The sequence below is a fragment of the Atractosteus spatula genome, chromosome 12 (genome assembly GCF_055471065.1).
Source record: "Atractosteus spatula isolate fAtrSpa1 chromosome 12, fAtrSpa1.hap1, whole genome shotgun sequence".
Lineage (NCBI taxonomy): Eukaryota > Metazoa > Chordata > Actinopteri > Semionotiformes > Lepisosteidae > Atractosteus > Atractosteus spatula.
In genome coordinates this window covers 11,417,173-11,432,895 of record NC_142717.1, presented here as the reverse complement: position 1 = coordinate 11,432,895, position 15,723 = coordinate 11,417,173, and the positions used below count along the sequence as shown (strand labels likewise).

Sequence of the window (15,723 nt, the reverse complement as noted above, 5' to 3'; positions counted from 1 at the left end):
GCTGAGACAGTAAGCCACATGTTTCCTCTGATAAAATGAGGAAGGCTAACTTGCATGTTTTAGAGAATTAGTTCCCTTTTGTGTTAGAGGGGAAAAGGATTGTAAAAAGGGAGTTGATATGTACCTTTACATTCCCCTTGCTATTGATAGATTGATACCAAATTGGAATCAATTCTATTAATTACAGTTCTTAACTCCAGAGAACCACTGCTGGACATTATTAGATTATTGTTAGTACAACCAAATCATTATTAAGTTATTTGTTAATTATTATTATCTGGGGGAAAAACTTTATTCATTGTTTGCACTTGGAATTGTTATCCAGTTTTGCAATTAACCTTTGAATTCTAAAAAAATATAATCCACTTGATGTACAGTATGATGTCTATGATATTCCTTTTTAAATTATATCTGAAGTGGTAGTTTAGGTTTGAACAGAAACATGCTTTTCTTTATTTTGCGAGGGTGTTTGCTTTCATGATAACTTGACCTTTTAATAACACAGGGGATGCTAAAAATGTGATACGAAAATAAAACGGAACTTTGATTTTTCAGATATTTTGGAACTCCCGTTTGCAGTTCTAAAAATCAAAATATCCTTCCATATAAGACATTTAAAATTGTGAGTTGACGTTTAAAATTGTGAGTTGATTTAGAATAATGTACTGTAGGTTTAAAAACAGGAGGCATGGTCAATGGGCTGATGTTCCCAGCAAAACGCTAGCTAGTCAGCCATATTATCAAAGACCCATCTTAGAATGCATTGATAAGACATTCGGATGGAACTACTAGTAGCAAAGAATCTCTCTGTACCTGGCCCTTTGTTTGTATTAATTTGTTTGTTTGTGGGGTATTTGTTTGTGTAGACATTGTAGTTTTTAAAACCTAAGTTCAGTTCATTGTCGTAATTTTGTTTATTTTACTGTTCAAACCCAATGATGATATTTTATTTATGAGCACTTTTCATGAATCTCAAAGTGTAATACACGACAGGAGTAAAAAGAAAGGAATAAAAAGTACAGCAAAATGACATTGTGAAACCAAGAGCAAGATTACACTGTACGAGAAAAGCTTTGATAAATAAATGGATCTTTAAGCTCATTTTGTGAATGTCAGTCTCTAAAATGGATCTTTGCAATGAGTTCCACAGGCCTTGTGCTGTAAATAAGGCTGTTGCACGTTGTTTGGAGTGCAAAAGCCTTACTCTTAAGCAGGGTATGAAGGCCAATATCAGCTGGATTTCAGGTTAAGATCTGAATTATACTCATATATTAACTCCTTAACATTATGTGGACGTTTACTGTTTAGTATATGAGTAAGATGACCTTAAACTCCATTCTAATTTCACATTGACAAAATGCAGTTAACCAGGATGGCATTTACTGTATATGCGAACACAGAGTGTTTTTAGTTAAAACAATGGCCACTAAACTCATTCTGCAAATACTGAAGTCTGTTTAGTACCAAAGTAGATAATCTAATATCAAAGGTGTTAATGTAGTCTAATTTTGATTAAATTAAGGCATGTATTAATACTGTATTTCAGCACGAGACAGCTGAAGCATAGATGCCCTTATGACATTCTTAACATGATTTACAAATGAAACTTTAGAGTCAAAGGCCTGATTTCAATACTGTCAGCAAAAACACTGAAGTCAACAACTCTGTGAAGCTGGGAGTCTATGAGTATAACCACAGTCTTGTGCCAGTTGAGCTTGAGAATGTTCCTTCGCGTCTGTATCTATATCACATAAGTCAATATCAGACAGACACCTGTAATGTGCAGGAACCGCAGCATCAGTATCTGATTTGGTCTGCAAATAAATCTGAGTATCATTTGCATAGCAGTAAAACCCAAGTCCATGATGTTGAATAAGACAACCACCCAAGACAAGGCAACATGTCCAACACAGAATCCTGCTGAGCACCTGGGGTTAGTGGTCCAACATCCACTTCAAGATTTATGAATTAGTTCAAGCAGGAGACGAAGCAATGAAGGGAAGTCTGGGTGATCCTTAGAAAATTTCACACATGATAACATCAGATACCGTTATTGACGTTATTAAAAGATGCACTTAAAATCATAAGGAGGAGGATGTTAAAAAAACAGAGTCAGATGACATTAGCATCCTGTTAACTACCATAACAACAGCCATGTCGGTACTATGCTGAAACAACATGTGCTATATTGGAGATTGTAATATACTTACAGGAGCAAATTACAGCTACTGTATAATTTTCCTAATAACCGTGGCATGGGTTAATATGCAATGGGGAACTTAAACCAAACTGAGCTACACAGCAATAAGAAGTTTTGAAATGTTAATCTGAACATGCAGTATATTCCAGATTAAAATGTGTCCTAACTCTGCGTCCTAGTCTAGTTAACTATTTTTGACCAAAGAATATTGGTAACATGCTCACAGGTTCAATTTTGAAATTCAAAGTGTGACACAAAATGGAAAATATTGACTATAAAAACTTTTGTGCTTCTTGAAACATTCAGCATTTTACATTTTGTCACTATTGATTAATGTTAAAAATGTAGGGGTGACAGATTCAATTTCTTGTGGACTTAGCTTTTGTTGCCTAAGCCCTCAGTCTAATTATTTAACTGCGTAATTGAAATTCTTCATGACGTTGAGGTGTTATCCTTAACTGCACTTTAAAGGAAGTGATAGTCTGAGTCATCAACTATACACAGCCTTAAGACAAATCCTATATACAGTATGTCAAACTGAGAACATACTTAGGTTTATTGTTCAATTTACTGCTCAGGGTGGAACACAAAACAGACAATACTAGGAGCTGTCCTTCAAACAGGTTGGTAAATAATGTCAGTGCTTTGCAAAAGAAATACTGTAGTTCACTATTCAATAAAACAAGTGGTTAACTTAGGAAAAAGGGAAGAAAAGTGATGGAAAATGTCAAATACAATATACTAAGGCACTCAGAAAAGGTTACAGGTAGTTTGTCTGAACGTCAAACAGCCCCTTGGTTGGTGCCATTGCCAACAGATTTCAGTTATATATTTATTGTGGAAATTTCATTTATTTTACCCTCTTTTTGGCTCAATTATGATATGCCTATATTTTAGACGTTTTTTAACCATTATGGGACAGCTTTCCATTTATTTCTTCTTAAATGGTTCAGGATTTTACTTGCACTTTTGATTTTTGTTCATTTCCATTTTTAATGATGTTATGAACAGTTCTAAAAATATAACCTAATATAAGGGTTAGGAGTGTGTTTTAGACCATGTTCAGGATTAGGGTTTTCGTACATCCAATTAATTTGCAGTAGGAAGCTGGTTATCACATTTTCGGCTCCTAATCTTAATTATTACTGATTTTACTATGTTTCTGATGCGAAGTTTCTTGGTATTGGCACATCATCTATATATTTTCTACCCTTTACATAGTACTTTTCTCTCTACACCATCCAATTCAAATACGTATGTAAATACAATATAAGTTGTATAATAAGTAACGGTAGAAGTAGTTGTAATTGTATATAGAATGCAATATATAATTTAATTCTGAATGAAATTACACTTTCCTTGGCATTAAATAAAAACAAACTGAATAAACAAGTATTGTACTGTTGTGAGCTTGTCAGGAAATATGGGATGCAAATATGTCTCATAAATGGAACTGCCTACCTGTCTAGACACTAGACTTTGGTATCTCTAATTAAAAGAGCTTTTATGTTTTGTATTTTTATACTTTAGCAATCTCTAGACTGGTTCAGGCAACTAAGGTACTAACTACATTTTCACTACATTTAGAAGGTTCAAAATAAAGAATTGCAAAAATAAAAAGCACTCGAGTTAAATGGATAATCGGATTAATATTGGAAACATTATTTTAAAAACAGGTCCTCGTGCTTATTTCTCCTTAAAACATATATTTGCTGATAAATGTTATTCTTTTCTTCTGTTGGTGTGTGTGCTTTTTTAGCTTGCCAATATTTTATGAGGTTCTAGAATGATAACTGCAGAAAACATGCTGAAAATCAAAATCTGATGTGCTGTAGTAGAGTTTCAAAGTCCCTAGCCACTAATCACTAAAGATCAATGATATTTCAGTTTGTGTAAAAGTATTCCTTAATATTACATATCACTGATTTCAATTGAACAAATGCTATGAAAACCATTGTTCAGTTTTGCATCCATTGTAGGGATATTAAAATGTACTGTGTATTAAATGCAGTGTCAACACAGAAAGCCAAAATATTCCTAAAATAAATTTTAAAACTATTATCTGATTTTCTTTTCTGATTTACAGACACTTGACTGTTTTGGGTATTCCTTTGATCATGTGAATGAACAGTGGTGTTTTGAATTCTTCAAAACAAAGTAAAAAAAAAGTAGTTTCACATTTATTCAGCCCGGTTTATTTAGACTAAAATAAATTCTTGGAAGAACTGAGTGCTATTTTTGTCATGGTATCAAACTACTCTATTTAGCATACTAGAATGTGCTGCAGAGAAACAACAAGTGCAGTCTGACATCATGTGACTCCCTGCCATGACTACAGACCTGAATATGCTTCTATTATGACAGATAACTTCATACAGTACATGCCACACACAATGACAAGGCATGATATTTTCACAGCATTACCCTGGGATCAGTCTGTGGCGATGGTCTTTGTTTCTTTTTGCATCAAGTTTACCAAAATTCAAAATGGAACCTCTGTCTTGCCTGATTACTCCTGACCAAGCCACTTATGTGTTTTTGACATACAGTACAGTACTGTACAGTATATACATCCATGTCAGGCATAACTTGTTCAGTGTATTTTTCTCAGCTGGGATTCATATAGGCCGGTGATATTACTGCAGTATGAGTATATTTTAAGAATAAAACAGATCTTTTTTGCAAGTAAGTTTCAGAACGTGCTCCATAGATTGCAAGTGACGCTCATTTTACCTCAGTGATGCATGAAAGGAAGTTGCAATGCAGTGTTCTTTATCTGCTTTTTTTCTTTTATACCCACAAGATGTACCCTGTGCCTCTGGAGCAAGATATTTTCTCACTCTAACGTAATGTATGTGATTGATGTGGTAATGTAATTAGGAAACCTGACTTCCTTAATTGTGTTATGTCACAACCTTCTTCATATTAACAGGAGCTGATAGCACCCTAACTTTCCAACCAGATGTTGACTTTTTGAACGAGATTGAAGAATCAGATAAATACAGAACTTGCTAGTATAACTGTTTCGTGTTTTATTTACTGGGGGTGATACTAGAGATAAAATTACTGATATTGAAAAGTTGCTTTAAAGAAATTTACAGATTTTTTTAAAAGTAAACAGATTGATAGAATAACACTGCAGGTTTTCCTTTTTGTGTCTTGTTATTATTTTGTTTAATGATATTTCATGAAGTAGAACATAAAAGTCTGTGCTGCTGGTTTTCCTGCTTATAAGAATTCTGTCTGTCCTCCATGTTTAGAGACCCACCTGTAGGCTCTGTTCAGCTGTGGGTGGTCCTCTGCTCACTGACCCAAGACTTTTGTTGACCTTGCTCTTTCTGATGCTGCTCCAGTGTTATGAAGTAACCTTCCTCAAACTAATTTTTTGGCTCTCTTCAAATCCAACTTTGACCTGTATGCTCTAGTGTTTTTGTAACATCCTTTACTTTTTCATTGTACTTTTTTTTGTCTTTTTCTTTATCACTATGGACAACCTCTTTGGGTTTAGAAAGGAACTCTATAAATAAAATAGATTATTATTATTATCATCATCATAACCCCTTCTTACTATCAGAATGAAAGGATTTAAGGCAAGGTCTTTGTAGTTTTAGAACCAAGGGTCAACACAATCATTACGCATCCTAAAAGTTTATCACAGTGCATGACCTCAGTCTGTTTTTTCTTTACAATCCCCTGAAAGAATTCATAGCACCAATCTAGACTTGATCCTACAATGTACAGCTCACCTGTGCTGCCACCATGTTTGAACCTCAGACTATGTTGCCTATACTGTATATCCAGGTAGTAATTTCATTTCATACAAAATAATTTGAAATTAATTTAGAAAGCTTTTGTTACAGAAATAACCATGCCTTTCTTATGGAAAACCGCCTAGAACAATTATTTCACAGATGTATTTGTAGGTGGTAAAATGTTAAAAGAGAAAAAGCAGGTAATGACACAAAACTGGAAAAGTGTATTATACTGTAAAATGCAGGCTGTGCTAGTCATCAAAATTATTATTATTATTGCATTTGCTGTATAAAGCCTCATTAAAGTGTTTCCAGAAGCCAGAGACAATTATGTCTTTTAAACTGAGAATGTGTAGATTATGTAATGACATTATTAAGTGAAAGCTTCAATAGCTTCTGTAGCATTCTGTAGGTTCAAATAAAGGTTGGGATGAGAAATGAGCAAAAGGGATTATAAAATAAACAAGCAAAAACACCAGTTGTTAATGAACATACAAAACCATTGTACTGAAATATGTACATCTCAGTGATAATATTCCCACTAATATTACTCTCCTTCTCTCTCTGTTCCCTCTTAAGTGTGAATTGTTGGCTTAAACACATGTTTTGCATCTGGTTTACCACTTATCTGAAAAGCAATACAGTGTAATTTAGTTATATAAATAACTATTACAACAACGAAAATAATTTCACTCTCCACAGTGTCTGTCATTTCTACATCGCTCAACTAAGATTCTTTGCTATAATAGTATTTCTATAAGTATAGAAGTAGGATGATCCAGGAAAGTAAATTATTCTCTCTCAGATTCAATTTTATTGTTCAGTGCATATTTAAAAGTGCAACTGATTCAAATAATGTTTTTATAACTGCTCCTGTAAAACCAAGTATTTAAATCGTAATATTCTTGTTTATGCAAGTTTCATGTACATGCATATTTCTTGTGTGCTTCGAATTTAAAATTACAGCAAAGAATGTGCACAAGCCTTGTGATGTGAGCAGTAGGGGGTCTTCACATTGATCAAACTCCTTATTAATATAAGACATTAGTGCCTTCCAGGGATTCAAGACACCCTGACATTACTTGACCCTGGATAAAAGAAGAAAGCATCGCTTCTGGGGATGGTTTGAAGACTGAATGCAGGCTATTAAAGAAAATGTCTCTTTGCAGATTTAGTGATTTAGAATAGAGTAAGAGTAATTTTAGAAGGAGAAGTACTGTACTTCTCTTATATTTGAATTTATAGTTCAAAACTCTCCTGTAGTCAAAAATCAAATAAATGTACACTTACTCGTCAAGGCACTCATGCAATGTACAGTACAGTTTCTGGAACAAATACTGCATATAACTATTGACAGTTTATTTGTGCCACAACGTGTTAGTTGAATTTCCATGATTATGGCAGACACCTGTTAAATTGGAACGCATGCCGTGTGCTTTTCTTAATCTACATCAACTGAAATGTGATAGTGCTATATATAGAGTATCTAACTTTTTAACATTTGTGTGTGATTTCTTTGGACTGCAGTTCAAGAATGAAATCTTTTCCCCTGCTAACTGCAGATACAGATAATGAACTTCCCTTTTCCAGAGGTCATAATTTTCCTTCCTTTTCCTCCTTTATTGCCCCTTGACTCAACACACCGACTTTGAAGGGGCCCTCTGCCCAGCAAATTAAAGCCAAATATGTATCTGTATCTTGAAGTGCCAAACAGTTAAACTCCTCAATACCAGGCTTAATCTGAAGCCCCCGAACCTGTGCTTCAAAACAAACATTAAAGATCATGGTGTTCTTTAAAAAGAATATTCCGTCTTTGTTTTTTATTAACAGGGTGGCACTGCATTTTCTCCAGCTTCTGTTATCAACAGCTTCAAAGCCAGAGAGAAAACAACGTCTCTGGGCACTGAAGTGGGCTGTTCCTCTACTGACCATGACCAGCTCATATCCTGCCTACGAACTGTACCAGCTTTGACCCTCAACGCAGCACAGACTAAAGTAACACATTGCCTCTGGATACTCCAACTTAGTTGTCTACTTCTACACAAATTAGCACCTCAGTGACCCGCATAAAAAACACCAATTCAGTAGAGAGCCTTACACACCAAATTAATACAAAGTAATTATGGTAATACCAATTAAAAACCTTTTTTCACCTGATGGGCCTAAAATCAGGTGGCATGTCATTACTTTTAGTTGACCCAACCTGAAAATTACACACAAAATATTCAGATGCATAGGCGTCTAAAATAGTGAAATAGAAAATATTAAAACTGGGCACTATACAGGTACAACCTTTTGAAGACTATCTGCTGGAAAATATGCTTTTTTCAATTCAAATTCAAGCTGTTATTGAATATGGTTACTGAATTATAAATATAGCAGAACTAGAAGTCATAGTCCTAGATATTTAATGTGTCATGAGATTTAAAAAGACTTTCCATTGGCTCTAGTGGACACAATTATTAGAAATAAATAAGTGGAACACATAAATTATATGGAAAGAGTACGAACATGTTTTTTATTTGGGTAAATGTCATAAGAATTGTCTTTCTTTAAAAGTTTTCAAAATGTTTTACATTTATTTCCAAATGTATAGGTACAGTGTTGTATGGAACTTTCTTTTATATGTCACTTGGCAATATTCACGTTTTTAGAAAACAATGTTAAAGGTTTTCCCCTAGTGAAAGTGCTAGTCTGGGATCAGGGGTTATTGTATTCCCAGAGTACTGTACATGGTTTGTTTAAGTCACAAAACTGTGGCACCATGTTGTTTTTTATTGCTTTTCCAAAAACTATGAATAATAATTTGAGACAGAATTTCTGTGATCTAAGCTTGTTTCTTTTTGATTCTCAAAATGTAGAAAGATCTGTAACAAGATATAGAACATTTAACTGTTTTCATTCACACAAACATTGACATCAAGAGATGTCTTCCTGGCTCAAGGTGGGAATGTACCTAATTATTGATTCTTTCTATATTAGTGTAGATGGTTTTGACTTTACTGTAAATCTACCATGACCTTGCATCACTGTATTTATTGTAGTCAGCTGGGAAAGGGACATGTCTGTATCTTTTTGATGCTCTCTTTTATACCAGCAAAGAAAAGGGAATGATTATTGAATGTGAAACCAGCATTTTCTGAATATTTAATTCATTGTGTGCTTTCACCTTTCATCAGGAGGAACAAAATTAATTTTTAGTTTTGTTAATTTTTTTAACAAACAGGTTTAACAGGTTTAACTTAAAAGAATCCCTTGATTTGAAGATATTGTTATTGCATTTTCTGTGCTTCTGAAATATAGATATACACTTCATTAAAAAATCTTTCACAGTTACTTCAGTAGTACAGAAGGATATCTCATGAAAAAATAATGCACTTTACATCATAATTGCTATCGTCTTCTTTTGCAGTAATCAGTCAGTTTAGCAAGAAATCTGTTGTTAAAGATTTATTAGCATTATTGTTTTGAATACGTTAAATAGGGTAAACAACTCTGAAACTTGTGTCAGTTTTTGGGAAGCTAAAACCCAACAAATTATAAATTTAAGGAATTTTTAGGGAAATGTTAACCTGCTTTTAAATGCTGTTAAATGCTGTTAACCTGCTTTGTCAGTTCCACACAAATCAGTTTCTCTAGTCATTCTTACTAAAAGACCTCTGATCTTAGGCCCTGACTTTTAAAATAATAATATCTCCTTTATGTTTTCTTAGCTGCTTGCTGTCAGTGGCCCTTTCCAGGCTTGGGCCCCAGTGGTGGATGGGATATCTGTCCAGGAACTTCCCTCTTCAGCATTTCACAGCTCACGCTTCCACAGTGTTGACTTAATGATTGGCTCTTCAGCAGATGACGGGCTCATCGGTAGAGCAAAACGCATTAAGGTGAGGGCATATCTACAGTATATAAGCCTGTTATACTCCTTTTACTATCATTGCTGGTGAGTCTTTTACACCATCTTTGCTACCAGCTTTTTGTGAAGACAGTATGAATGAATGGTTTACTTACACCAGCTTGCGTTGTGTTGCTGGCATTGATGTGAAAATATTGAATATATGTTTTAACAACACTGTAATTGCTTCCACTTCATCAATGAAATACTGTGCAGGGGATGCTTATAAAATACTTCTTTCTCTATTTAAAAATATATGCTCAAAGTGACCTAAAGAATAGTTATTTCATAACCTCTTGTATTTATGACAATTAATATACTGGGTCACCATTTTGTCCTCCGATATTGCAAGACTGTCAAGTTACACACATTCACTTGTGTCATTAGTACGACTCCCATTCCTGCCCTAAACATGCTCTTCTAAACTTTAATGCAGAAATTTGAAGAACTGCAAGGGAGAGCCAGTAGTAAAACTGCCTTCTATGAAGCTTTATCGAATTCCCTGGGTGGAGACGACAGCAGCTCGTTTGTGAAAGACACAGCCACATGGTTTTATTCCTTGTTGCACGACCCCTCTCCTGTGGGCTACAATGTGTTCTCACGAGCGCTGGAGAACGCCACGCGGTAAGAGGCCCAAGCACAAGCCGTTTAGGCCACAATGCACCACACTGTCATAATGTGGGAAGATCATATAAATATTTATTTTTCTATGTATCTTACTGACTTGAGTGGTTGTAACTGTTGCTGGCCTGCGTAAACATTTAGAGTGAAATGAATAATACAGTACATTTGCACTCCCACCACCTCATCAAAGGAAGTTTCCTGGTAACTGTGAGTAAAATAAAAACCCTGTGGTGAGTTATAAATAACTTAGAAGTTGGATAACAGTCATTACAACAACTAAGTGAATGTAAAACAAACGCTTTGTCACGTGTGTCAAATTTGTTTTGCTTGTTTTACAGTTTAAAATTGAGATGTAAAAAATCCATTCCGTTTGTCATAGCTCGGAAGGTCCCACTCAATCATTGTGTGTTTAACAGACCGCAAATAATGGATTCAATTTATTATTGTGATCCCTGCGATGCCTCGTCATACTGGTAACTGTTCAATAATTTTGCTATTGGTCAAATTCAAATTTCTGTACACTAATATTCATGAAAACTAAAGAAAGCATCCATTTAGGAGTTAAAGCTTTCACAGTAACCCCGTGTTTTCCTCAAGTGAGACACGGCAGGCAGTTTCGAGAGCTATCAGATTCGTGGTCAGGAGGAAGGAAGCTGGCATCTTGGTTTAGACTGAAATAAATTCTGGGCAGAGTTGAGTGACGTTTTTTGTCATGGTGTTAAAAATACTCTGTATTGTGAATACTAGGACTTGCTGTGCAGAAAAACAAGTACAGTTCCAAAACTGGTTTTGGTTGGTGTTTTTCCATTCAAAGTATAAACATATTTTTTTCAGAAAATACAGAGGGAAAGAGCTTCGGGTCATTAAACACTTTACATTTTGTCCTAAATTTTGTTTACTCTCAGCAAGGTATAGAGTAAGGACCATTGCGTCACAAAAGAAACACTGTGAGAAATGAAGAATCTAAAGTGTGAACCAGAAATGTGTAGAACATCAAACTGAAAGAGCATTGACATACATTCTATCATTAACGTCTATCAAATATAAAATAAGAAAATTAATAATAACCGTCCATCCTAGGTACACTTAATATATGTTGTCAAATGGTAGATGTTTCCTTACCTTAGATACAGAAGCGACTGTACTAAAAATCTTATCTTATATTTCTTGTAAAGGCAATATAAGGGGATGTTTAAATAGAGTGGTATAAATCAAATTTAAATAAATCAAGCAAAATAAGAAGTAAAGGAACAAGTAAAGGTGTATTCCATGCTGAAAGGAGAAAAACAAATACACAACATTGGCACAGCCTACACATGCTGACGCAGGTAGCCACTTGAAAATAAGAAGTATGCAGTGTGACATACAATAGGTCAGCAACACATAGTTGTCCATCCTTGACTTTAAAATTTGAATAAGAGAACGGTGCTTTAAAGTACATCCTCAAAGTCCCAGGGTTCACAAGGCTTGTCACGTATGATTTATTTTTCGCTGGTAGCAACATTCAAAATGAGCAGCTCGCATAGCTCATCATTAAAATGAAACATTCCAAATGGGAAAGTCCTCCTATCAGCAGTGTCCCTCCTGTGCCTCACTGCAGAGCTTGGAGCACATTCAAAGATGAGTGGCTTAACCCATGGGCCTTTCAAAGTTGCCTGTCTGTCTGTCCCTGTGTGAATACAGGGGTCGTGTGAGTTGACGCACAAAGTCACAATTGGTGGGTTAAAAATTGGATAGGTATGTAATGAAATGTAATTGGTGATTCTAAATTGTTTTAAATAGTCTATTTTTCATGCATATCTTTGATTGTTATTTCATGAAATGCTATTATACTAAGTGTAACGCTAATTAAAACTCTGAGAGACAGCATTACAAATGAAGCCGTGTGAACTATTTTAAGCTGCAGTAGATACTCTGAAGAGAGTGGGGTGATAATTGTGATACAACAAATATTGCCAGCACCATATGTTTGGGATTCGGCTGTTAAAAAGCAGGATAGTATCAAAACCTCTCGCCTTTACGGAGTGGAATGAAATTAAATAGATTCATTGTGTCACTGAAAACAATCACAGTTTTGGAAGAAAGCTTGTACTATAAATATAAAAAAGATATTGATGGCCGCAGTTTTTTCTCTTCCATTTTTGCCAGATGCCTGACAATTCAAATCTCCATAGCACAGAACAAACACAGAGGGGGTAAAAGGTTGAGCCCGTATTCCTTTTTTAAGGAAGGCAAAAGTAAATGAGACAAAGGTTTCAGAAGAGGTGATGATAAACTCAAACAGCAGCTGTTTAATTTAATTATTTATACTTTAAACATAAGACTGTAAGAAGGTTATAAATGAGAGGCCACGAGACCCATCCTGCCTCTTTGGTTATTAGAATCTTACTGATCCAGTAATCTCATCAAGACGTTTTTTGAAAGTTCCTAAGAAATGGGTTTAAACAGCATTACATGGTCGTTTTCACATTTATAAAAACGTGCTCCCTTTTCTCAGTCTTAAATCATGACTGTTTCAAAAACTTCACTGTTTTTAATATAATAATAATTTACCACAGTGACATCAACTCTGGATATAATTCTCAAGGAACATCATCTATGCTTATGTTGTTTACTTTTAATGTTCTAAATAATCAATATTCAACACATTCAATTACTCCATAATTTCGTCTTAAAGTAAAACAGTTCCCTGTACATCTTTTTTCTACACGTTAAAGATACAGAGCTACTGTGTGGTCCTTCAAGACCGCAGGATGTTCTATTTTTGGTCTTCCTTAGATCTTACTTAACCTAACCTAAAAATTAGTTGTCTAACTGACAAAAAAATAATACTTACTCTATTTTTGTGTTGCCAATATGACCAATATAAAATAAAAAACTGCAGCCCACTATGATCTGAGTTGGGTGTTCCTATGTCGATATCAGCCTTTTCCTGTCCTTAAAAGGGTTACAGCACTGAACATAATTATTATAGTAATTATATTTAGTACCAATGCATCATACCTCTATTATGTGCAAGGCTATGGAAATAATCATTTGAACTAAACTATAAGATTAGAAGTATGATTCTAAGGGGTACTAAATACAGAGTTAGAAAAGTCTTCAAACAAGCAATAGCAGTAAGCGATACATACAGAATTTATGATATGGTATATTAAGATTTCATTAAGTCCTTTGATAAAATTCCTGATAAAAGATTAATTATGAAATTACAGGGAGAAGACATTCCTGGTAATATGTATACTTGTGTTAAAACGTATTTAATGGACAGGAATCAGATGGTCCAAATAAGAGGTGAATGTTCAAATTGGAGTGATGTATTTAGTGCAGTACTGCAGGGATCTCTATTAGGAGCCATATCAATGAACTAGACTCTGGTACAGTTATTAAACTATTGCACTTGCAGATGATGCCAGAATAGGATCGAATTAACAATCACAACAGAAGCTGCAAAAGAATTGTAAAAAGACTTTAAACTGGACTGGACAAAACCATGAAAGATGACATTTCATGTACAGTAGATGAGCGTAGTGCATGTGACTTACACTACATACACTATGAATACTGAATGGGAATCCAGGCTTTAAGAGGCTTATCATGAAAAAGACTTATTCTAGGTGTTTGTGTTATGTAGACATTGCCGTCTTTTTGACCTGGAAGCAATAAAAAATGTAAACAAGTTTAGAATATGGAACATTACATTACATTACAGTTGTGTACAGTGCAATCGTAAAACCTCATTTTGAATATCATGTGCAGGTTTGGTTATCGTTTTACAGAAAAGATATTGGTGCGCTGGAATCAGTCGGAAAATGGAAATGAGCTACCCAGGCTTAAGGGAATGCCCTACACTGACAGGCTAAAAGAACTGATCTTTTAATCTCACACACAGAAGAAAAGGGTCCCTATTTGAAAATTCCAAAATCGCCAAAGCAAAACCATCTCACCATCTTGAGAATCAACAGTAAGATATGAACCAGAAGATATAAGCAGACATTACAGAGATAAGCATTTAAAACTGCGTTTTATTTCTGTCTCGGGGAGTTTGGAACAAGTTGTGTAGCCATGTTATTGAAGCTGATACTTTGCTTCTATCAAGAAATTGCTGGATTAGATCCTTGGATCAACTAACTAAAAACCAAATGAGCTAATGAACCCTAATGTCCTCCTCTCATATGTAACGCGTTATGGTCTTTTGTATCTTTCTTTGTCTGTGTGAGTGCCGGTACACATATCTGCCAGATTCTACAGTCCCAGTGTTCAAGGGGTGAAGAGTTATCTTCAAACCACAAATTTGGGTTTGACTCGGTTAGGTTAAAGGCACAATTTCTATTTTCAGTGTGTTGGAACTGAATATGGCACATTGAAGGAGAGATCAAGAGAGAGAGAAGAAAAGAGAGAATCCCAGTTCCATAATTATAGTGCACCTTTACTCAGCTGTAATGGTCTGCATTTCTCAGGCCCATTTCTATAACGCACTTCCTAATAATTGTTAAATTTATGTCACGTATGCTGAATACTGCCATCTGCCATCATTATTTTTGCTCTTTGTACTGTTCACTTTCTCTGATGATTTTGGTTTATTTGCTTTTTGTGTTCCACTGAAATTATTTTGTCCTGTAAAAAGGATGAAAGGAAACTGTTCTTGTAGTTAGAGTATGTAAAACCTCAACAGTTTCTATAGCAGCTGTCTTTCATCCGAGCTGGAACACTATAGTGCAAGCCTATAGGCATGATAACGATTTAGCAACCTATTACCTAAAATGAAAGTAATCATTGATAAAAATGTTTTATGTGGTAATCCACATAAACAATAATCCATTTTGTATCTAATTCTTCATTTTTTTTTATTTTCTAAGACTGTGTGAGTTTTTCAATTTTGAAAAAAGTTAAAATTATTCTTTGAGCTTTTAGGGATATATAATACGATAGTGGAATAAAAGGCAATGGAACAAGTGGCTTGTGAGAACCTTCTGAGACTACTGCACTTGCTCCCTAGAAAATCTGTCGAGTGTGTTATTATTTGGAGTGGAACCACAACACGTGATGAGAAGACTGGGGTTTTTTGTCTATGTCGTTGAGGTTAAGCCCATGGTGGCTGCTAATTCCACATGAATAGAATTTCTTGGAACTTAGTTTCCTTCTAATTTTCCCTGGTGTGTAGTGCAATTTTAGTATTCAATGCAGTCGTGTAGTGTTTATAACTGTAAACTGATAAAAAGGAACTGAAATTGTGTGCACTCAAAACCATTCAACCA

At 34.9% G+C, this 15,723-nt stretch overlaps 1 protein-coding gene across 1 annotated transcript in view; it reads left to right on the top strand.

The window, feature by feature from the left end:
* Positions 1–15,723, top strand: part of tg (thyroglobulin) — a 108,127-nt gene that overhangs the window by 72,769 nt on the left and 19,635 nt on the right. Inside the window, exons 42-44 of the mRNA XM_088929504.1 lie at positions 7,783–7,947; positions 9,666–9,833; positions 10,278–10,465. Of these exons, the coding sequence (XP_088785630.1) occupies positions 7,783–7,947; positions 9,666–9,833; positions 10,278–10,465 (521 nt within the window). The remainder of the gene's footprint in view (positions 1–7,782; positions 7,948–9,665; positions 9,834–10,277; positions 10,466–15,723) is intronic.